This window comes from Cydia fagiglandana, chromosome 23 (assembly GCF_963556715.1).
Source record: "Cydia fagiglandana chromosome 23, ilCydFagi1.1, whole genome shotgun sequence".
In the NCBI taxonomy this organism is placed as follows: Eukaryota; Metazoa; Arthropoda; class Insecta; order Lepidoptera; family Tortricidae; genus Cydia; species Cydia fagiglandana.
The window spans coordinates 202,285-226,582 of record NC_085954.1 but is presented as its reverse complement, the minus strand read 5'-3'; the positions used below and the strand labels follow the sequence as shown (position 1 = coordinate 226,582).

General features: G+C 39.8%; 1 protein-coding gene and 1 long non-coding RNA gene across 2 annotated transcripts in view; both read right to left on the bottom strand.

Moving 5' to 3' along the window:
• Positions 1-9,779: 9,779 nt before the first annotated feature.
• On the bottom strand, positions 9,780-19,242 carry LOC134675733 (uncharacterized). Its single transcript, XM_063534044.1, has 15 exons — positions 19,219-19,242; positions 18,725-19,009; positions 17,907-18,110; positions 17,113-17,211; positions 16,535-16,703; positions 16,093-16,203; positions 15,533-15,634; positions 15,254-15,409; positions 14,506-14,647; positions 14,229-14,377; positions 13,719-13,859; positions 13,348-13,440; positions 12,823-12,933; positions 11,954-12,144; positions 9,780-11,555 (listed from the first exon to the last, which is right to left on the bottom strand). Exons 1-15 carry the CDS (start codon positions 19,240-19,242, stop codon positions 11,388-11,390), a joined length of 2,145 nt encoding a protein of 714 aa, XP_063390114.1. The 3' UTR covers positions 9,780-11,387.
• A 187-nt stretch (positions 19,243-19,429) lies between these two features.
• LOC134675958 (uncharacterized) overlaps positions 19,430-24,298 on the bottom strand; it is a 141,142-nt gene continuing 136,273 nt past the window's right edge. The window contains exon 3 of the long non-coding RNA XR_010099830.1: positions 19,430-19,538. This is a non-coding gene — a long non-coding RNA (uncharacterized LOC134675958). The remainder of the gene's footprint in view (positions 19,539-24,298) is intronic.

Sequence of the window (24,298 nt, the reverse complement as noted above, 5' to 3'; positions counted from 1 at the left end):
GTTAAGAGAGTAAGTGTCAAGGTAATTTTGAACACCTCGCCCGCTTAGCAACTTCTGCTGCTGACTGTACAAGGAGCAAGAGTACTGAGGTACACAAGCATGTTAATTTTTTGACAGTATATCCTACCAAAACAAGACTCTTGAGCTTGAAAAATAGGTAATAATTAAAGTACATTCTTACATACATTCAGTAAGTGTGTTTAATTTTTTTTTTATGAAATAGGAGGCAAACGAGCAGATGGATCACCTGATAGCAAGCGATTACCGCCGCCCATGGACACCCGCAACACCAGAAGGGTTGCAAGCGCGTTGCCGGCCTTTAAGATGGGAGTACGCTCTTTTCTTGAAGGTTTGAAGGTCGTATCGGTCCGGAAATATGTACCGCAGGCGACAGTTCATTCCACAGTTTGAAATAGTAAAGATTATAAACAGTTTTCTATTCAACTATATAGCTACCTACTTTAATTAAGTTCAATTGCTGTAAATTATATTTTTATATAATTTTATTGTTAAAATAAGGATTATTCTTCTCACATAACTTCGTACAAGTAGGTACCCATCACCCAAGCACGTGGCAATGGGATCTATTTGACTCACTAATCTCCTCGCGACATGGCTCGTCACGCCGCAGGCGTTAGGCCCGAGTCAAACCATTTACACACAAATTAGACTTCCCATCTCTTAAGCATTGTGCACATTAGCGTTTCAATCCTTTCCTTTTTTTTCCTGATCTTCCCACTGTCCGGAGATTTTTAGCTTTTATTTAACTTGAAAAGAAAAAAAGCGGTGAAAAGAGCGTTTGAGGGAAAACCGATAGGACGCCGACCGGTCGGTCGACCTGGGTATCGATGGGCGGATGTGGTGGACGCTGATCTGCGCGAGCTCCGGGTTGAGAACTGGCGAGACACGGCACAGGACCGGGATCAGTGGCGAGCAGTCGTGTTGGAGGCCAAGACACACTTTAGGTCGCTGCGCCACAGGAGTAAGTAAGTAAGTAAGTATTTAACTTGAAATGTTTGTATGTATGTTTGGATCAAAACTTTCACTGAGCTGAAACTTTACATACATAATGTAAGCTACCCAGCTAATAATATAATATTATGGTACCATCGAGCTGAGGTGGGCACTGGGCACAGGAACTCTGTGATAAAACAATGCAACTTAATTGTGATTGATAGAATTTTACTTATCATCCAGCAGCATTTGCCTGCAGTTGCCTGTTGAAAGAAAAGTACAGTCAGCGATAAAACATAAATAGCCGGCAACCTTCAAATCAAGAGTGAACAGGCACCTTCTGGGCGAGCTCGCTCCATCGTAGGCCTCGTCTACGCCTCGGCTAGTCTGTGGCCATGAGTAAGCCCATTCATAATAAAAAAAAAACCTTCCATCAAAAATGAAGCTTTTTACAAAAAAAAAATTGAAGGCAGGTACTTACTTTATTTTATATATGGTGTTTTGTTTGTGCAGCATTGCATTCTGACCTTAAAAATGCTTACCGCAGAAATAGGACTTTTCGCAAGGCCAAATAGGTAGGTATCTAACTCTGCCAAATAATAAATCGCTCGTGTGCGCAGACCTTTAAACCTTAAGACCCTTATAATAAATGACAAAGGTCATACCGTCTTGTTTAGCCCTTTCCATATTTATTCATGAGTACAATTGGGATCGTATAATTAAAGGTTTCATTTCAGAATTAATAAGAGGGATGAAAGGAAAAACGGATGCGAGATCGGATGAATAAAAATGAAAGGAATTTTGAGACAATATGTAAGAATGTGGAGATAAAGGAAATAATTGATTTCAAAGGATATCAGTATCTGCGATACGGGTAACATAATGTTAGATAGTAAAATTCATTTCGGTGGAGCCTTTTTTCGGGACAAAGAAAATTGAAGAATATTCGTACCTATACGACAAAGATTAACTGGCGTATTCGAACTTCAAGATATTCACAAGTGACAACACGTACTAGATCCATTCTATAAGGTAAGTACCCCTATTAACGAGGGGGTTAAGCAACTTTTACAAAGACAGGTAAAAATGAATTATAAGCTGGCTCTGTATGAACAAAGACATATTTTTTTATGATAGTTTGTACATCGAAAATTATATTTAATTGTTTTTTGGAATTGTTTTGGCCAATTATATAGAATAAAATAATTATTAAAACCAAAACGTCGAAATCGCCTATTACCGTGGTAATTGATCATTGTTACCCAAATACCGCGGATAAGGGTTCCTTTTTACGAGGGTAGATAAACCCATCGCATTTTTAGTTCCTTATTTATATACCTACTTATATTTATTTGACAATAGTAGTTGAATAAATAATAGGGATTATATTTAATCTGATTTCCAATAATTAGATTCAATTAATTTTTTTTCTTAGATTTTCTTTAAAGAAACAAGAGGATTTTTAGTAAAACATAATTATGGAAATTAATTCCTTTGAGCCTTCACCTACTAACTACACTTAGATAATAGATAAATGTGGTCGTATCAAAAATACATGCTGTATACAAGTATCTACATAATAATAAATAATAGACGGACAAGAAATTGTAGAAATTAAAAAGGCGGTCTATTAAAGGGGACATCTTACACAGACCGACATAGCCCCAAACTATGCAAAGCTTGTACTATGGATACAAGGTAACGATATACATAGCTACTTATATAGATAAATACGTACTTATATACATAAAAAACACCCATGACTTATGAAAAAATATCTGTGTTCAACACACAAATAAATCAAATAAATGCCCATCAACATAAAATGATACAAGATATGGGAAATCAAATATTAAAATAAATAAAAAGAATTTATTTATACAAAAGGTTAATGGTATATAAAATCATACAAAAATAACATAAATATATCTAAATATTAAAATATTTTAATCTAAAAGACCTCCGCGAGTTGTACCGGGTGCAAAGGTGCCCATCACACTTACCGCGTTACCACGTTAAAATAAATTAATATTGTATGTTTGTGTATTATATGTTCCAATTAAAATAATACAATATATAGGTTTTATGATAATTATATTATGAACCTATTTATTTCCTACCAAAGTTGTAGGTGGGTTGGTATTAGGTTCCCATACATCTTATTACCGAGTGTTGTCTTTTGTAACCATCGCTAAACGGTTCAATTCACATTATTGCAAAACTCATTTACGAGTAATAAAAATAAATAAAGATCGTGTACATTTTTAATACAATCAAAATGGCAGATTCGAAATATTACAAAACATTGTATAAAACAGACTTGACAACCATGCTTTTGTTTTTATATCAATATTTAAACAAGATTCTCATATAATGGTTTCTAAGAAAACCTCCAGTAAAGTACTTAAAACTGTAGTCAAAATTAAGAGTTCTTGAATAGATTTCATACCACGTTAATAGCTCTTTAGCTTTATAAATGGTTAAATATTTCAATAACATCAAGAGTTATGGAAATGTGTATCTACATATTAATATACAACCCTTTGAACTTAAAATACCGTTTCCGCTATTACCGAGGTATACCTCGAAATTAGGAACCACACCAAAAAATGGAACCCAACACCGAGGTTTTGAAATTCCTATTTTTTACTATTGGCAAGCAAATATTTACAAATTGAGTATTTGGGAACCATAAATATCATAATTCAGAATACTATATAAAGTCTTAGTCTTTCTATAATATTCACCATCAGTATGAAAATCACTAAATAAAATACGCGTTTGCTTACTTGAGGTGTTGCGCGTTAGTATGGAGCATTCAAATAATGCGCCCCCGATGAGTTAATTTACGGTTTTCGAATTATTTACTTTGTGTTTCTTTACTAGTGCTATACTTATTCGATATTCAAAAGAGAAGGCTTTATTTGTGTGTAGTTAAATTAAAAAAAAGTCAATTGGCTTTCTTATAAAACGCCTTTTTGTACATACCACGGTAATCACTGCCGATTTTAATGGGCTCGTTAATAGGGGTACTTACCTTATACGTTATAGTTAAGATATTAACTAGTTCTCTTTTGCAGCAGAATTCGGGCAACCAATGTCACTCTTACATTAGATAGAGCAACTAGAGCAAGATATTTTTTTTTTTTTTTTTTTATTTAAACTTTATTGCACAAGCACAGGAAAAATGTACAAATGGCGGACTTAATGCCTAAAGGCATTCTCTACCAGTCAACCATTGGGTCAAACAGAGACAAATGTTGGTGCAGGAGATACATAATTTATAAAGAGAAATGTAACCGAGAAGTCAAATATTATATATAAACATAATAACATAAACCTACAAAATTATGATAAAATACTAATACTTATATGATGTACAAAGATAAACTAATAAATATAAATTATATATATATATATATATATATATTGTATAATATGAAGACGGAGAACATTATTTAAATTCTTCTGACAGAAGATGCTTGCGGAGTAGTCGTTTAAAGACAGGTTTGCTTGGGGCTTGTCGAATAGAGAGAGGGAGGGAGTTCCAGAGACGGATTGCCTCAACAGCGAAAGAGTTGGACATAAAACCAGTACGGTGAGAAGGAATCGAAAGTTTGAGAGAACGGGAGGAACGAAGTTCACATCCTGGACGGGGGGTGATGAAAGTGAATTTACATTTAAGATATCCAGGAGAGGCAGGCTCGAACAAGATGGAGAATAAAATACACAGGATTCTAAGGGACCTACGACGACGGATGGAGAGCCAATTAAGCTGACGGCGATAAAAAGAAACATGGTCGTATTTGCGCAGGCCGAAAATGAAACGTATGCCATTATTAATGAGACGGTCTAGCTTATTGAGGTACTCCTGAGAGATATTAGTCATGCACGCGTCCGCATAGACAATAACTGGCAAAATAAGAGCCTGAACTAATAATTTCTTGGTACCTACTGGGAGAAAATTCTTAAATTTATAGAGATAACGCAATGTACCACAAACCTTCCGACTTATTTCAGAGACTTGGTCGTTCCAGGTAAGGCTAGAGTCTAATACAAGGCCGAGATCTTTCACTTGTTTTGTTACTGGAATGACGGTGCCATCAAACAAAATCGGCGCGAAAGAAACCGCACTAAGTTTTACTTGCTGATGATGGCTTCCTAGAATAATAGCCTGACATTTCGCCGGATTAACACTGATGCCAAAGCTGGTGGACCATTCAGCTATGTGGACTAGGTCATCGTTGATGAGGGAAATGGCAGAATCTATGTTTTCCACAGAAGCCTGGGCGTATAGTTGCAAATCATCTGCATACAAATGGTAAGAGCTGCGGATTTTGGAGGTGATTTGGTCAATAAAGATGGAGAATAAAAGAGGAGAAAGAATCCCACCTTGTGGTACCCCCGTGTTTAGGTCACACCAGGCAGATAAGCAACGACTGGCTTTAACTGCCTGCACGCGGTCAGAAAGGTAGGACGCGAACCACTCAGTCACTTTTGACGAGACCCTTAGATGTGTGAGAGTCGCAACAAGTAGGTCATGATCAACCACATTAAAAGCGTTGGAGAAATCAATTAGCACCAACACCGTTACTCTAGAATTCTCCATGCCGTTTCTTACATCTTCCACAACATTGAGAAGTGCAGTGGTGGTGCTGTGTCCCGATCGAAATCCCGATTGAAACGGAGAGAGCAGGTTGTTGCTGTGTATAAATTTGGAAAACTGTTTATGAGCTGCTGCCTCAAGGATTTTTGAGAGAAAAGGAAGAATGGAGATGGGCCGAAAATGGTTGAGAGAACTAGGGTTTGATATTTTAGGAAGTGGGATGACAAAGGCCTTACGCCAACATAAAGGAAAGACCCCAGTGAGTAACGAAGAGTTTACAATATGGGTGACTATGGGCAAGATACTGTCGAGGATAAGGGTGATCATGACTCTACTCACATTGTCGTGTCCAACAGCTTTAAGATATATCTATGTATTAGATGTGAATTGGATCTCTAAGTCATATCCTGTGGAAATCGTTCAAGAGTATCTCCAGAATCGCGCAAATGTCGAATTTGACAGGTTAGATCTTAAACATATCGTTATCGTATCTTGGTGATGTCTAAAAGATATCTAATAGATGTCTATTTCAAAATCCGAATCGGGCCCTAAACCGATCCTCGTCAAATCGTTTGATTTCACACACGGAAAAAAATTCTTTCATTTACTAAAAAAAATGTGTGGTAGACTGTACTTCTTCGATTGTATGATTCCCTTTGATACGGTTCAGTTGATGGGCAAATGAGATAACTTTGTACGGCAATCAACTTTCATCAATCCAATCCAACTCGGGCCTGAAATATTCAGAGATCAAAATATTCAAGGGACTTTGGCGAAAAAGTACCGTATTTGTGTGTTAGGTGTGTGTATCGTTAGGTGATATTCGTAACCAAAACTTACTTACCACAAGGTTAGTACCTCTAGAGTGTAAATTTCATTAGATAACGTATATTCTGATCTTCAGAGCCATACGGCTCGATTCGGGAAATGAATTAGAGACTCACTAGATATGAAATAGTAAAGATATGTGACGTCAACCGTACTAGCACCAAAACAAGGATGGGTTTTGTTATTGTAATTAGTGAGTTTTGGTTATTCCTAAATAACTTAAAATAAATCCTCCTTAGTTTTTTTTAGATAATTTAAGATAAGTAAAAGTGTTGTTGATGTTATCGTCGAATTCTTTCCTATATAAAGTTTATATTGATTAACTAAATATTAAATTGTGTTCAAATATTCAAAAACACTCTCTCTCTCTCTCTCTCTCGTTCGTTTCTCAGATCATAAAATATCTTACCGCTTACCGAACAGTTGGTTATGACCAAAGCTGTAACACTACCACGAGTTTGACACTGACATATTCGCTAACGTCTGCGTAACTTACTTTCTATATATCTCGCTCGCACTAATATGCCAGTATGAGCGAGATGCATTGGTAAGTTACGCACACGCTAGTGATTATGTCAGTGTCAGGTCAGTCTCAAGCTCATGAGCTTGCCACGGCTAGGCTACTGATCTAAACTCTCATAAGGTAAACGTCCTGGTGCTCAACGCGGCCCCAGTACATGTCATTTTGAAACTTAAGATAAGACATTGTCAATAGAGGTGACAGCATGGTATCATCTATTGGGCATTAGCATGTCGAGAACTAGTACGTTTACCTTACTTGGTCCCAAATTCAACTAGAAACCTATGTAAAAAACATTACGTACCGGTCTTTGTAAAGGATTTTTAATATGTATTTTTGTGCCGTCGTCCAAACATGCCTGTCCACTGGGGCCTTCATTTTTGAGTATTGCGTCGACAAGCAGCGGCGCGGAAACAGTGCCCCCTCACGCACTCCTCTGGATTAATTTTATTAAAACCCTCCTTAATAACGATAATCCACTCTAATCCCCTTGAATAGAGACCTTTTTTCAACCAACGCCCCGAGGAAGCCGTATTATTGAAATTTACCGAAAAAAGTCAAGTGGAATGATGAAAAGAAAACTTCATATATTTTTCATATCGTTTATTTTATCCGGTATACGATTCCATAAACACATTGCGATGAATATTATGGTCTGTACATTCAATATCAAATCAATAAAATGTATATTAGTAAATAATGTAAATATATATTATGATCTATTTAAATTATGTTGGCACTGACACGACGACACGTGGTATCAAAATGGACGCTAAGTATGGAACTTACAACGGAACTACGATTCCTCGGCCCGACTCCAATACCAACGGCATTCGTCTAAACTCATAAAGCTAGTAGAAAAAATATTTAGGCCAATATTAAATGACATTAAACTGTTTTAATATTTAATTTTACGCTCAATACATCTTCTATTTTAATAGTACCTAAACATCTCCGTTTAAATTAAAATATCGACCCAATGGAATGTAATAGGCATTACAATACTTAAATATTGACTCTCTTTTACAGTTTCCCTGAAGCAAGCTTAAGGTTACATAGACTATGTTGTACGCGTTAGTTTCTAACCACATACAACATTATTCTATCCCCTTAGCCGCGAATAAAAGAAACCCTACAGCTGCGAAAGTTGTAAGTTGCGTATCGATTGGGGTCGGGCGAGTGTCCGGGCGGGGCGGCACAGGCTGAGATGGCCTGACGCACAGCTGAGTGTATCCATGCTTGTATCAATTTCCTGCTTAGTTGATCAGTAACGTGAAAGATTTTTTGTCGGGGACCAAAAACGTAAAAATGGGAAAATATGAATAACTATTCAAACTAAGAGGCTTATTTTAGCCTTAAAAATTTAGAACTTGGTTTTATAATTATTAATTTGACACATACTCGTAAGGTAGGTCTGCAGTGTATCTCGATCAGATGAAATCAAGTCCAGACTTTCAATGTTGGAATAGGCCTTGAGAATCCGAATAAGCGTTTTAACGATATTTTACTCAACTCTTAGCTTGAAGATCAATAGTCTGATGCCCCAGCGTAAAATAATAACTTTCAAACGCTTCTTTTTCTTAACCTCCTGTCAGGGAGAGTAATGCTATTAATTTTACTTTCGCGAGATTTTTCTACGAAGTTATATTTTTTGTGTTTCACGATGTTATTAAACTTGCAAGGAATATACTGCATTAAATACACTCAGATAAACTTATTTGTGCAGTCAGGCACTGACTAATGTCACTACTGAAGGGTGAAATTGCTATTGAAGGGCGTAGTCGCTACAGAAGGACGTAGTATCAGTGGCGGGGCGTTCATAATACTCAAAAACCCACCGATTTTCTGATTTTCCAGACTAGGAATTTTCTTTAAGCTCACGGTGACAAGGAGCAAAATAAGCGCTGAATAATGGATGAATGTTTTTGACGCGCCGCCACTGGTAGGTTAGATAAGAAGGGCGCAATGCGCAGGAGAGGGTCTAACTCTTAATCTACTTCGAACTCCGATGGACGGAACATTGCGTTTTCCACTCAGGTACGTAACCAAACGTTGTACATCGTTTTATAATACAATTTTAAATCATCGCACAATTGACGGCTCTTAACGGTACAAAAATACATCTCGCTACAATTAAACTAATGGCGACTAGTCGCAGGCGCCCCGCCGGACTTTTAAAAAAATAACAAAGGAGGGTTGAGGTAAGGAGAACACTCTATGTGTATGAAAAAGTGTCCGTCAAAAAATCTTAAATAGGTGGCGCCACAATACCTAGAATATTTGATGAGATATATCCTATAGCTACTCCAGCGCCACTCTGGAGAGATTTCAAACTGTTATTAATAGCAGACAGCTGGACACTTTTCCAGCTGTTCTCCCATAAGAGGGTTTTCTCCTTACCTGTATCCTCCATAAAACTAACGATTAACATCAACACCAAACATCCGATAAAAATTTCCTTTCCATTTACACTAATGTTATTATGTACTTGCAAAAATGGTGGTAGCAAACTTTTGTCCATACAAAACTGCCCGGGCTACGCGGGCACTAAAATTGACATCGAAATTTACATGATTTAGATTCAGCTATGATACATAATGTTTTAAACGTTAATTTTACGAATTTGACATCTATATAAAATATATAGCGGTGTGCTAGCCAGTCGCGCTTCTCATGAGTCCGCCTAAGGCCTGCTGAGGCCGAAAAGAGAGATTATATGATTTATAACTTGGATGCTTATTCTAATTTAACAAATTGTTATAGTTCTGATCTTATTATGATACGACCTTGTCACAGGTTTACAGTGCATCTCACCGCCACCCCCCAATTTAATGTTAAATAAATGAAATGAAAAAAAAAATGCTTTATGACACGAATTTATGACGCTCGAGGGGGCCAATCAGCGTTTCAGGTCCCAATCAAGGCCTCATTCGGACTCGCGAAGCTTCTAGGCGCCTACCAGCACAACGCTCGCTCCAACTTACAATAAATTCTAATGCATTTCAATTGGTGTTACAATACATTACTCACCGATTACGATACCTATGTTAACTTCCACATTCATTAATAATAAGAAAATTCTATTTTAAAATATCAACAATTTGGCACATTATCTTCCTGTTTTCTCAAAATACCCATTAAAGAAAGCTTAAAGATTAGGAAGGGATGCCTTAATAACGAAATGTCGGCGTAAAGAGATAGCTAAGTATAACGAATACATATAGATCCTACGAAGACTAGAGGGACGTGTCCCGTACGATAGTGGGCGGTGCCCTAGATACGAACAGCTACTATATAGAGAGTCAGAGTGCCATCGACGACACGTATGCGTTGAAACGTGTCGAGCAACGACGCATGTGCGTCGAGAGCTTTACGGGCACGAAAGAGAGCAAGCGGGAGAATATGTACACCCCCGGAGCGGGGACCACAATAACAGAGTCGATAGATAGAAAGAGGACGCTAAGAAACTGTGATTTTCAGCTAGCCGATGTTACACGCACACATACTTATCATTTTTAAGCCATTCAATGCTTGTGAAGTGTGCATTTCGTGCGTAAACAAGAGAAAATCGTTGTGTAAAGGTGACATTCGGATGTTAACTGCCGCACCATTACTGTTGCAACGTTACTGCTACAGCGTTGAAGTCGCGATGTCCCGATTAAAACAGTCAACTGTTATGAAATCACAGTTTTCTTATAGCAATTCCTCTGTCTATCAACTCTGTGCAATAAACTTTTCAAGTCTACAACAATATCCGCAACATTTGCGCAGTCTTATCCTAGGTCATTCTTAGTTTCCATTCACTGAGTATTGCTTGAAACTTTTAACATGTCTCTGATTCCAGTTCATCCCAGTCTAACTTTGCTTCCACTGTTGGCACAACTTTAAATTCGCTCCTTGGATCAATGCAATCAGTAAACTAGGTTACGAAACTTTCTGCAATCTTTGCTTCAACTTTTAAGTATTCAGATACTTTCAAACTTTTTAGTCTAGCACTCTATTCACTATTTACACTTTCACTTCACTACACTGATTGTTTGTCTTTCATCACCGCTTAGGCTCAAATGGGGTTATAATTCATGTCTCGTATCTCCAATAACGTACAGCTTAGCAGTACATTTTTATTTCTTATCCCAATTTTCGCTAATATGATATAGCTGGTTAACACTGTCTTGATTGATGGCTTTATATCAAATTGCTCGCCTCCTTTTCACATAGGTTAACAATAGCGATTTTCATCTAAGTATTTCACTGCTATATCGCATGCATTTTCCTCGCATGCACTAGATGTAATTATCTTTAATCCGATTAAAAGCAATATTCACTTCAGATTTAACACTCTCGTTAGCAGCGGTTTCGCCATCGTTTTGTGATCTTCTAGTTTACATTACTACTTCAATCCAATTTCTTAGGATTGGAAAGTAAAACTCAGTTCAGATCTTACAATTTTTGGCAGCAGCGTCACCATCCTTCTATCGTCTAGTTTTGAACTAGCAAAGCTAACGCCGTCGTCAGTAAGGTTAGAGAGGCGTGGTAAGCGGTGGAGGCGCCGTGCAGAGCGCGGACGGTCTGCCGGGCGGGGGCGGGGGCGCGCGGGGGGAACACTGCCACCGCGCCGCCGCCCGCGCCACCAGCGACGCACCACACCTGAAATTTAATGACTGTGTTAATTTCATGTTTTAAACTGCAATAGTAAAGGAATTTGATGTCTGTGCTTCTTTCACCACTTAGTAATATGCCAAACTGACAATCAATATGAAAGCGACTTGGGTCGAAGTAACACAAATATATTAAAAATTTCTTGACTGTTTAAAATTCTAGATAAGACTTTGTGGCGATCTTCCACTCCGCTCAATACAATAATACAAATGCTCTCGAAATTCTCTACTCTAATATGAATACTCCATAAATGAAATGAAATGATTTATTCTTGCACGAACAAAAGATTGAAAGAAAGAAGCCATTAACTCGGTCCTACATGTTGCTACCTCTAGTCTCCGTCACTGCAGTCACTAACACCAAACCTGAGACATAATATTGCTCACCTCATCAGGGTCGGTCACGTGAAGTACAGTCCGCCAGCAATGTTGCGGTAGATCAGGCGTCAACGCCGCTGGTACAGCCCTGCCTCGGAGCAGCCATAGAACTCGCAACGCTCGGCCGCAAGCTCCACACTCGAGCCTCCAGCCGCCGCCGGCCACTGCTGTTGCTGACACTGCACGGGCCGTAGCAGCACCTAAGATATTTTAACAGTCTATCATCATCATAGGGAAGCAGCTAATTGAATCTTCATATAAACCAAACCTTGCTTTTAGACTTGATTGATTAACAGTAATAAACACACGTGACTCATAAAGTATTTAAACCATGGATCAGGCTCAAAGGACCAATCGGTAATTTTATTAATTCAAGCTATAGACAAGCTTGAAGCGCTGGTTGCCTAGCGGTAAGAGCGTGTGACTTGCAACCAATGAGTTTTTCGGAACTTATGTACGAAATATCATTTGATATTTACCAGTCGCTTTTCGGTGAAGGAAAACATCGTGAGGGAACCGGACTAATCCCAATAAGGCCTAGTTTACCCTCTGGGTTGGAAAGTCAGATGGCAGTCGCTTTCGTAAAACTAGTGCCTACGTCAAATCATGGGATTAGTTGTCAAGCGGACCCCAGGCTCCCATGAGCCGTGGCAGAATATCGGGATAACGCGAGGAAGAAGAGAAGCTATAGACTAGCCCCCTCATACTATACTTAGGTACAACTGCATTAGAATGAGAGTGCCAATTAGTGGTGATCGTCTACATGTAAAAGTTACGAGCAAATTATTTAAAAAAGACATAATTAGGCACTCTAAATGCTCATTCTGAATATGTTTGTTCGCAAAATCAACCTATTTTGTGTCTTGATCCGTTCTTACCAGTGACTCGTAGAGTGACACGCTTCAGCTCCTGCAAGCGCGCGAGGTCCGACCCGCGCGCTCCGACGCAACGGTACTCCCCTCCTTCCTGGTACAATGCTTCTTTGATCCCTGCTTGACAGATTAAGGGATTGACTCGAATTGAAAGTGAAGCTCTAGAGATATGTGAGACGGCTTTTTAGGATAATTTGGCCCACTGAACTATTTAAGGATGACTCACGTTAGACCGGGCTCTCTATAATATATATTAGCAAATGTGTGTGTGAATATGAACGTGATGTGTTCAATTGTTCCTCCTAAACGTTTTATTCCTCAATGGCTCTCATGGACCGTCCAATTATTGATTTTAGAATTCAAGTGAAAGTAAACACCCGTATTTTGGCTGCTACAAGGCTGGATGGAAGATAAGAAATCTCGGCTTTCGAACCGAAGGATAAGCGTAGATCTCGCATTGAACTGATCAAAAGGATAGACCCAAGTGCCCTCGCCGTCGCAAAAGATAATGGAGATTCTAAGAATACATACCGAGTACTCCGTGCGCATTGTGGGAGCCGGCGGGGGCCCACGCGCCTTCAGACGCGTTGCCGAGGACACGACGCCACCAGCAACCAACGCTGCCTGCAATACCACCTCAATATCAACAAAACAGAGGCCTACTTGTAATAAAAATGTGATTAATATTTCACTTCGAGAAAAGGATTCAGTTAAATGAACATGCTCTTCATAATGATAAAACCGAAACGTCCCTCGTTATTGGTCAAGCGTGTATCAATCGGCTGCTCAACACCTTAAAATTTTGTAGTTTGTAGCTTTATCTCAAATGTAAAGATAGATCAGATCAGATCTACGACTTTATACTAAACGTTACGGACCTAAACTTAATTTAAAACCTTTACCTTTGGGACAATGCAGCTGTACACTCCCTCCCAGTGGCACGTCGACTTTCTGGTGGTCCACCTCTTCTTCCTCGGCTTCCTCGGATTTCTGGCCCTCAGTGTTGGATGCGCTCGATGATACCGACGATGATTCGTCCGGGGCTGTAGAGAAATAAGCCTCTCAATTATTAGACTTGTAACTACCGACTACTTTCTCCGCATAGGAGTAGTTACACTGCCTTTCCCCATTAATATTCTTTTAATGACAAACCTATTTTCCACTTAGCTAATGACTTCCAGGATAAAACTACGGACAATCTTCTTGTAGGATATAGTTGGTATAAGTTCGAGGGGTGTAAATTATTAAAATCTAAAATATGGGAAGAGATAGAGAGACGGGTCTATTCGGCGTTTCATAGTCTCAAAAATTATCTAAGTTTGAAATTATTCACCTCTGTCAGCCCCAATAAAACAGGAGACCACCTGTATCGCGTTTTATTATACTCGTATAAGTATACAAAAAGTACTTACAGAGCACATTCAGATAGTAGCCGATGGAAGAATATTCCTGGTCAAGCCATGAGGCTCTGCAGCGGTACCATCCCCCATGCTGCGCTGATAGTGCCGGCCAGCGGAGCGACGCTGAGGATCCTCGCTCAGCGCCACCTTGTGGAGGTGCGCTGTAGAAAAGGTTTTTTTTTTAATATATGTCAGATCTTGAGTATATTCATTACTAGGTTTAAAATATGGTAGATCAAGATGCATTTCTTTACACCTAGTTGACTTTTGATTGTATTGTATCACAAACCTATCTGGAGGAGCGTCGTCTCGTCGCCACCAAGCTCTTGCTGGTGGATTCGCATCCACGTCACAGCGCAACGCAGCTGCGCCCCCGGCCCAAAGCGCCACGCCGAAGCCAGGCCACCGGGAGATCACAAATGATGGTGGGTCTGCCAGAAAAAAACACCGCATTTTGAACGTTATGATTGTTATGAACGGTATAAGAATTAATGAATTATAAAAATTTACGAGTATTTTTAATTATTATTATTTATTAAGAACACTAACAATCATAAATATCATAATAAACATCTTGTACACGTATACCGGGTGTGGCCTGTAACATGAGCAAATAATTAAAACATAGATTGTACTCCTCAAACGGTGACACTTTTGTTCAACAACTTTATGAAGTATTTAGACTCCCTATTTTTCATACAAAATAAATATTATCGTCAATGGACGCCAAAAGTTGCTGAACAAATGTTGGTCAGTATGAGGAGTACCGCCGACAGTTTAATTTTTTGCTCGTATTACAGGCCACGCCCGGTATTATTTTAACGTGAAATTAAAAATATGAACATTGAGCATACATGGATAACTAACCAAAATCTTGGAATTGCGCAAAGATAAGGAAAAGCACAAATAACATAAATAATTCACTGGCAAAGCAGCAGGTCTAGGTATCGACTGCTGCCGGAGATCGTGGTGGGAGGCCTGCATTGTTTGGCGTCGCACTGAATACTAGAGTTGAACTGAGAGACCGTGTTACTCACAAGTGACGTGAATCTCTAGTTTAGTAGAATGTATCGCCGGAGGGGTTTCGGCCTCATCAGCGGTGGGAGGCCTGCGTTGTTTGGCCTCGCATTGGAGACTGGCATTATGTAACTCGCGTGCTGCTGTCACTGACGCTCCGGACCAGGTTACGCCCTCTGTTGGACAAACGATAGGCATACAGGCATACATCTAGGATAATCATGACTGCACAATTATTTAAAAAGTGACAGCCACACGAGACACCAACATAGGTCACAAAATGATATTTTTATTATTACCCCGTGAATAGTTAGCGGGCTTGGTCCGCAAATACGGCCGATGATCCAGTGCCGGCTCTAGAGCTAGCAGTCGCCATGACAACTCTGGTGCTGGCACCCCTCCTGTAAGATAATCTAGGATAAGATAAAGGAATACGTTAAATGTAGGCGAAGAACTTTTTGGAAGACACAAATTTTGATCACACCATGGATGTAGAAAATTTTAACTGGAACTGGGAGCCCGATTCAAATTTTATTTTCTTATTCCGAAACTGTTCTTTTATGTCCGAAAAATTCTATTCGAGCTCTGGGCCATTCAGTAATCACCATAGACTACGAATCTTCTAGACGGAGCTTAGTGCAATTATTTCATGAAACCGATGCTGCCAAAAATACAGGGGTGCGGGGGACGAGGTGAGCGAGTCCCGTGTCGTGATTGGTCCGTTCAAAGACACGGGCGTCACACAAAGACACTTTGATTCGAAAATGGAGTAAAACGGTACCGTATATTTGTGGCAGAGGGGGTAGCGCTAGTGCTCAGTCTGGAGGATGTCTTGTCAGTGGTAATCGCTAAATCCTACCTTCAGCCACACAGCGTACTTCCAGCACCATCTTGTCCCGCACGGGCACCCACGTGTTCCCCGCGTCTAGTCGTCGCCCGTCCACAGCCAGGTACAGGGACCGCACCGGTTCTGTATCAAATAAAAACAATGAATTAGTTCTTTAAATCCGCCATACATTATTGGGAAGGTTGCTTCCTAGTTAAGCTAACTAGCCACACAGCAGAAAATCGTAATTGGAAACTGATTCGGTTGCTCTTGCTTGCAAGAGTGAGGGAGATAGATCTTTGAATGTCGGTGTTTGCGATTCTAGCCCAGCAATTTAATTCTGATATTAACCACATCCAACACAGAGACGGCTCCTAGGCTTCTTTTATATCAATGGTAAATATCAAGTGATATTTCGTATATTACTTATATGTTCCAAGAACCTCATTGGTACGTGCCGGAATAGAAGTCTTACCATAAACCAGTAGCTCCGTTGGCTTCCCCGAAACTTTATTGCCATTGGTATCTCTTCCTTCGCAGCGCCACACAGCGGCATCACTCCGTGTCGCTCGCGCTATAACTGCGCCGCCCGGCTCTGCCCACATCGCTTCTCCACCACGCGCAGAGGTAGGCAGGTTCACCAGCTGAAGAACATAGAAACACTTGATATTCTGATATAGGCTTGAAGGTGTACGGACAGCATTAATGAAATTTTGATGAATACTTATACACTTATACAGGTTGTCCCTAAAACCAACGCCAAGACTTATACATATAAAGGGCTTACAGAACAGCTGATGGGCTACCAGATTAAGCAAATTTACCCTGAATGAAAAACTCATTTCTTTTAGATACGGCACTTACGGCACATAAGAATCCTGGTTATTAAAGGTATATAAAACTGCCGATATCTCAAAAACTGAGCCTTTCATTCATGGTAATTTGCTTAATCTGGTAGCCCATCAGCTGTTCTATAAGCCCTATAAGTTTAGGCGTTGGTTTCAGGGACACCCGATATGTCATACTTGTCATTATTTCTTCTTAGCAACGTACCTCACTGTCGCGGTACCACCGCAGGTCCGTGACATTAGCCAGCTCGCACGGTATGCGGGCGCGGGCGTGCGGTTCTACTAGCAGCTCCCGATGTTTTGGCTGCACAACAAATTTTCAAAATAAACATATAAGTATATCGGGAATCACGTCATTCATGGGTGGGGTGTTTATGAAGCGTCTTTTCAGAATTCATGGGATTTTGCTCAGAGCTGTTTTAAGCACTCGATTTGTGATCGAGTTGAATGATAAGAATGATTTACAATGTAGTGCTTAAAGGCCAATGTTTTTTTATTCGAAATGCCTATGGCCCCCGGCAACCTTCAGCAATTTTACTGTCACAATTCTTGTATAAGTTGACCAAATCCAGAGAACACAACCAGAGAAGAGCCTATACAAGTTGGACCATGATCTGGTTAATGCAGGGGGCATGAATGGACCAGCCGTTCCTGTGGTGATGATAATCTGCTATATTCGAACTTCAAGATATTCACAAGAGATGACACGTTCTAGATCCATTCTAGATACGTTATAGTTTAGATATCATAATATGATATATTATAGTTCTCTTTTGCAGCGCAATTCGGGCAACTAATGTCACTTTTACGTTAGATAGAGTAAGATATCTATTAGATGTGAATTAGATCTCTAAGTCATATCCTGTGGAAATCGTTCAAGGAATCGCGCAAATGTCAAATTTGACAGGTTAGATCTTAAACATATCGTTATCGTATCTTGGTGATGTCTAAAAGATGTCTAATAGATGTCTATTTCATAATCCGAATCGGGCCCAATACCTGGCTAGTAGAAGGTTGCACCCTCGGCGCCTGTCTCGCTTGCGCTTGCGGCTGCGGCGCCGGCGCGGCCGGTCTGATCACAAAGGCGTCCACGCGTGACGACGCGCGCGGGCCCGGCGCGGCGCCCGCGTCGCCGATCGCGTCGCGTAGCGCGCCGCGGATGTTGAGGATCGTGTCCGCTGTCTGTACTCGTCTGTTTGCTCCCTGGTGATCAATTTTAAATGCGTCAAATATCTGATCCATACTGAACGGATAATTCTAAATTGTACAATGTACATACATACATACATATAATCACGCCTATTTCCCGGAGGGGTAGGTAGAGACCACGGATTTCCACTTGCTACGATCCTGACATACCTCTTTCGCTTATTTCACATTGTAAATTGTAATGACTTTGAATATATGTTCTGTGCAAATAAATTTTTTACATCAAAAGAACGCATGGTATTAGGTTAAGGAACACCTGTCCTATATATGTGAAGTTCGTTAAGGCTAAATCTGCGCCGACTTGACAAGCGACAGTATAAAATCACAATATTCCTATGAAAATATGATATTAATAATTAATGGTGACCACACTTTACAGCTCGTTTAGACGGACTCCAGCCGCCATTTTCTGCTTTTTTTCCAAAAAGTACTTTCAAGTCTCGGATGGCAAAATCCACACAAAAATTCTTAATATAAAATTCTTAACATTTATGACTATTTCTAAACGTAACTGCCAGATTTTGCTCTCAAAATTTTGATGTACTTAAACTATTAAGACAAAATTACGTTGGTTTTCTAGTTTCGTAAGTTTGATTTTATTAACTTACCTTTGAACCTTTATCCCAATCAGCTCCACTGCTTCTTTTCCTTCTCTCTCCCTCTTCAAACTCAACTTCACTTTCTCTCCTATCAATCTCCTGGACGTCATTAACATTCCCTATGTCAGGAAAGTTTTCAATGTCAGGAACGTTCTCAATATCAGGAATGTTCCCTATGTCGGGAATGTCAATCTTGTCGCTTGTTTTGTCTTCGGACAGCTCTGGTGTAACGAGGATGCTGCTGTCTTCGATGCTGGTTTCCGGGTCCTCAGGGTCGTAGTCGGGAGAGGCATACTGTGAGAAAACAACAATATCATTTTTAGGGTTCCGTACCCAAAGGGTAAAACGGGACCCTATTACGAAGACTTCGCTGTCCGTCCAGGCTGTATCTCACGAACCGTGATAGCTAGACAGTTAAATTTTCACAAATGATGTGTTTCTGTTGTCGCTATAACAACAAATACTAAAAAGTACGAAACCCTCGGTGGGCGAGTCCGACTCACATTTGTCCGGTTTTTTTCTACCATTGTGCCGACTTTTTCTACATGTCGCTAAGAGAGTTTGGGATTCTCTCAGCAACATAACCCAAAGAATTTAAATTGATCCATCAACCGTTTACTAGTGAACGAAATCATTGGAAGGCCTGATGGCAGTTGCTTTCACAGTAAAAGCAGTATTTATAAATGCGGCATTGCTAAAAAATAAAAACATGCCTGTAGCGGTGGGTAGAGGGGCGCATCGCGTAGTAATTCTTCGTCGAGCGGGGGAGGCGCGCGGGGGGAAGGCGCGCGTTCCGAGCTGGATGACGCGCGGGCAGAAGGGGCTGTAAAGAAAAGGACTTGTTAAGGTAACATTCCATTTTTGACCGCAGCTGCGCTACTGCTCCGTCGATGTTATTGTCAATTTCCATAGTAAAATGAATGACAAGACAGTGAATGCCAGTAACGTCGCAACAGTAGTGCAGCTGTTGTTGGAAATGGACTGTCACCGTTACTCTTGTTAGATATACCTAATTACCTACTCTAAGGTAGACGGTGAGTAACAGATAACCCACAGTCAATAAGACCTCAAATGCTGACTGTATAGGGGTTTCATTAAGTTGGAGACTGCAACAAGTGGAGTGGAGATTTTTGCAACACTTCAATCGAAGTCTAGAACTTCAGGAATGTTATATTGATAATTAAAAAAAATATATCCTGGTCCGGGCCCCAATTAAAATTACAAAACATTATAAATATATTACGGTACCTACCTATCGTTTGTAAATTTTTACGAGATTTCTGAATAGCTAGCATATGTTTGACTTCTGTCTGGATACTTTGACTTTGATTTATCCCTTATGTTCAAATGAGAATTACTGAATATTAATTTCCATAATTTAGCCCTCTCGCGCATGAGAGGAGGCCTGTGCTCAGCAGTGGGACGTATATAGGCTGAAATGATGATGATGAATGATGAATTTCCATAATGATTTAAACTTCGAAATCTAAAATAAGACATGGCAAAGTTGTTGAACTTTGAAACTGTTGATGTTTCAATTGAGTCAGTGAGATATATGTGGGTAGAGTAGGGAGCAATGAAACGCACTCGTACCGATGCACAGCTGGTTTATTACTGACTTGTATGTGTAGGTATCGGGATGCGCGCGCGCACACACATAGACATGCATACATATCAACTCCTTCCGACTTAATTTGGGAATCTGGGGACAATTACAACAAATTACTTAATTACTAAACCTTATAATTAATTTTCTTAAGCCTAGGTCTTAAGTTACATCCAGGCTGAGGAGCAGGCGATGAGCCTGACGAGACTTCCTCACTATTGTCTTGCACCGGTTGCTCAGAATGCTCCGATGATTTAACTACCAGATCATTTTCACTCGCACTCATAGGAGTCTCGGTCTCAGTCATCTCCCCCTCCGCAATCCTCACCTCTTCCCCCGTGCTGTCCGATTGATCATTAACCGTAACTGGAATATCAAGCGAACAAGTAAGGGGGTCTGATACAGGTGTGTAATTGGCAGAATCTGACGTTTGTACGTCAGTTGACGATAACAGATCAGTTTCCACATTCGTATATTTTAATAATTGATCGATATGCCTCTTACATACAAGATCATTCTCTAACTTTACCTCATACATTCTATTGCCTAGTTTTTTACATATACACGCTTTTTTCCAACATGGTTTACGGTTTTCATAACATCTGGCCCACACTAAGTGTTCAAGTTAATTAATATACGGTTTGATGTTTACGCCATCTACTATGTAATCACAATAATTTTAAAGTCCTAATTTTGCATGTGAACCATTGAACTTATCAATCTTATGTATTAAAACTCATTACTTCGAATAGATGGCGTTACGGGTCCTAAAAATCATCAAGCATACTTGTTTACTTCAATAAATAGTCTTGCACTACTTATCTGCATGAACGCTGCATTTTTAATTCTCCCACACCTCTCATCGACCGGTACAAAAGTGGTCCTTACCGAACGGATATAAGAACTATATTAGTGTGACATCGAAATTAACCTCAAATGTTGTTTACGTTTTTACAAATTTAAATGGATTTAAGAAGAAATTAAAGTGAAAAAACTGTATAATAAGTGATAAATAGACTTGATAAGTGTATACAAACGTTGGTGTGTGTATATCTTCATTATGGAAGACTATATAAAGGAACAAGAAAACGTGTACGCGTTGTTGACGAAAACTATTTCAAATTATAAGAAATCGCCGAAACAAAGATTAACTAGTGGTTATGTACAGTTACGGATGGAAATATTGACCGAATATTGGAATCAGTTTCACAACAATCATATGGAAATGTTAAAATTGGTACCTAAACAAGATCGCGGACAGTATGAATATTTCACAAAAGATTATTTTATGGAAGTCGAAGAACAATACATCGAAATACGGTCAAATATGATGGACTTGTTATTGAAGTTAAATTCACGAAGCGGAGAAAGTACATCGAGTTCACATAACCCTCCAACTGCCACTAGTGTGAGTGATGAAGTCCGGTTGCCGAAAATTAATATTCCACAGTACTCGGGCAGTTATCACGAATGGACTTCGTTTCACGATATGTACACATCGCTAATACACAATAAAACCACACTCAATAAAGTGCAAAAAATGCATTATTTAAAAAGTAGTTTATCAGGTGAGGCGGAACAATTACTTAAGCACATACCTGTCAGCGAGAGTAATTACGACATGGCATGGAATATTTTATTAAAAAGATACAACAACAAACGAATTATTGTAAACACTATTTTGGCACGATTAGTGAATCAACGAAAATTAGCTACGGGAACATCGAAAGGGTTACGAGAGTTGTTAGACACCACAAGTGAATGTATGAATAAATTGAAAAATCAAGATATACAAGTTGATACATGGGATACACTGGTAATTCATTTAATTGTGAATAAATTAGACTCCGAATCACACAAAGAATGGGAACTCGAGCTCGGGTCCCTAGAGATTAGTGAATTACCAACACTAAACATGTTAAACAAGTTCCTGGAAAAAAGATTTCGTGTTTTGGAAATGATACAAGCTCCGTCGCCGAGTGCACCTGTCAACAAAAGAAGTTTTCATGTAAATAAAAGCGAACAGAAATGCATTTTTTGTAACCAAGACCACCTATTATACACTTGTAAGGAGTTTACGAAATTGGCAGTAGATAAGAGAGTGGAATATGTGCAAGGCTGGCGGCTTTGTTTTAATTGCCTAGTACCGGGGCATTCAGTCAAGTTCTGCAAACATCGATCTTCTTGCCGCCGATGTGGGAGAAAACACCACTCTCTGCTACACAGCACGGGGAGCCCGCAGTCTCAGACCTCTGCGCCGGTTCCGGAGGCATCAGCGCAGCTTTTAGAGGAAAAAGAAGATACAAAGGAAGAAAAAGAAGATAAAAATAAAAAGAATATTATATCTCACCTCACTACGGGGAGTCACGCGCGGCTGATGCCAACTGCATTAGTGCAAGTATACGCGGAGAACGGAGAAAAACACTTGATGAGAGCGCTGTTGGACCTATGCTCACAGGAGTCTTTTATAACTGAGGCCGCCGCACAAAAGCTTCGTTTACGACGTACCTCAGTCAGTGGGCATGTCACGGGAGTTGAGAAAATGAAGACTACGCTCAAGTATGTAACAGAAATAGAGTTCTCATCAAGAATCGAGCTTAAGATGAAGATGAAGGCAACTACTTACGTTGTACGTCACATCACCGACATTATGCCGGAGAATGAAGTCAAGATGGAAAACTGGAAACATGTAGAGAAGTTGTGCCTAGCAGATCCAACATGTCATACTCCAGGTCACATCGACTTGCTTTTAGGAGTCGAAGTTTGGAGCGAAGTTATTAAACCTGGAGTGATCAAGGGCCCCTCAGGAACACCTATAGCACAAGATAGTCACCTGGGGTGGATAGTTTGCGGAAATGTGAGGACAGAGCACACTGCCACAAAAAACATCGTCAGCATGCATCTTAATGTTGATCTTAACAACATGCTGAAGAAGTTCTGGGAGTTAGAAACCATAGAAGAAGGAAGTAATACACTAACCTCAGACGAAAAGAAGGCAGAAGACATTTATGAGAAGACACACAAAAGAAAAGAAGATGGTCGTTACGTGGTCAGGTTGCCATTTAGAGAAGAACCACCTGTGTTACCACGTGACTCACGAGAGATAGCAGTGAAGGGATGGATGTCGCTAGAAAGAAGATTAGATAAGAATCCAAAATTGAAACAAGATTACAACGACGTCTTACAAGAGTACTTAGATCTGCAACACATGAAGAAGGTAGATGATGAAGAACGAGCCGAGAATTGCGTGTACCTACCACATCATGCTGTTGTAAGAGACGACAAACAAACCACACGAGTTAGAGTTGTATTTCATGCGTCATGTGCTGGAACTAATGGAGTCACCTTAAACGATGCATTGCTCGTAGGTCCTACTCTGCAAGAAGATTTACGCGATATACTGCTGAGATGGAGAGCGCACAAAATCGCATATGTCGCAGATATCATTAAAATGTATCGACAGATAGAAGTTAATGACGCAGATACAAATTATCAAAGAATTGTTTGGAGGAGTGATGCTCAAAAACCGATAGAAGACTACAAGCTACTTACCGTTACCTTCGGGACCTCCTGCGCTCCCTACTTGGCTATCAAAACCTTACGTCAAGTTGCGATAGATGAGGGTCAAGAGTATCCTGAAGCACAGCGTATAATACTAGAGGATTTCTACATGGACGACGTCTTGTCGGGTCATGAAACAGAAGATGAAGCTAAAAGAAATCAGAAAGAAATCACAGCAATTCTCAAAAAGGGTGGGTTTGAACTTCAAAAGTGGAGTTCAAATAGTGAAGCATTCATGCAAGAGATTGAACCTGTAAAACGATCCCCAAAGGCCCAGAGAGAAGTAGATGGAAGAGACAGTATTAAGACTTTGGGTATAATTTGGAACACTAAAGAAGATAAATTACAAATAACGAATAATTTGAAAGACTTACCTGAACAACCTATCACGAAGAGGAATGTTTTAGCAGATATAG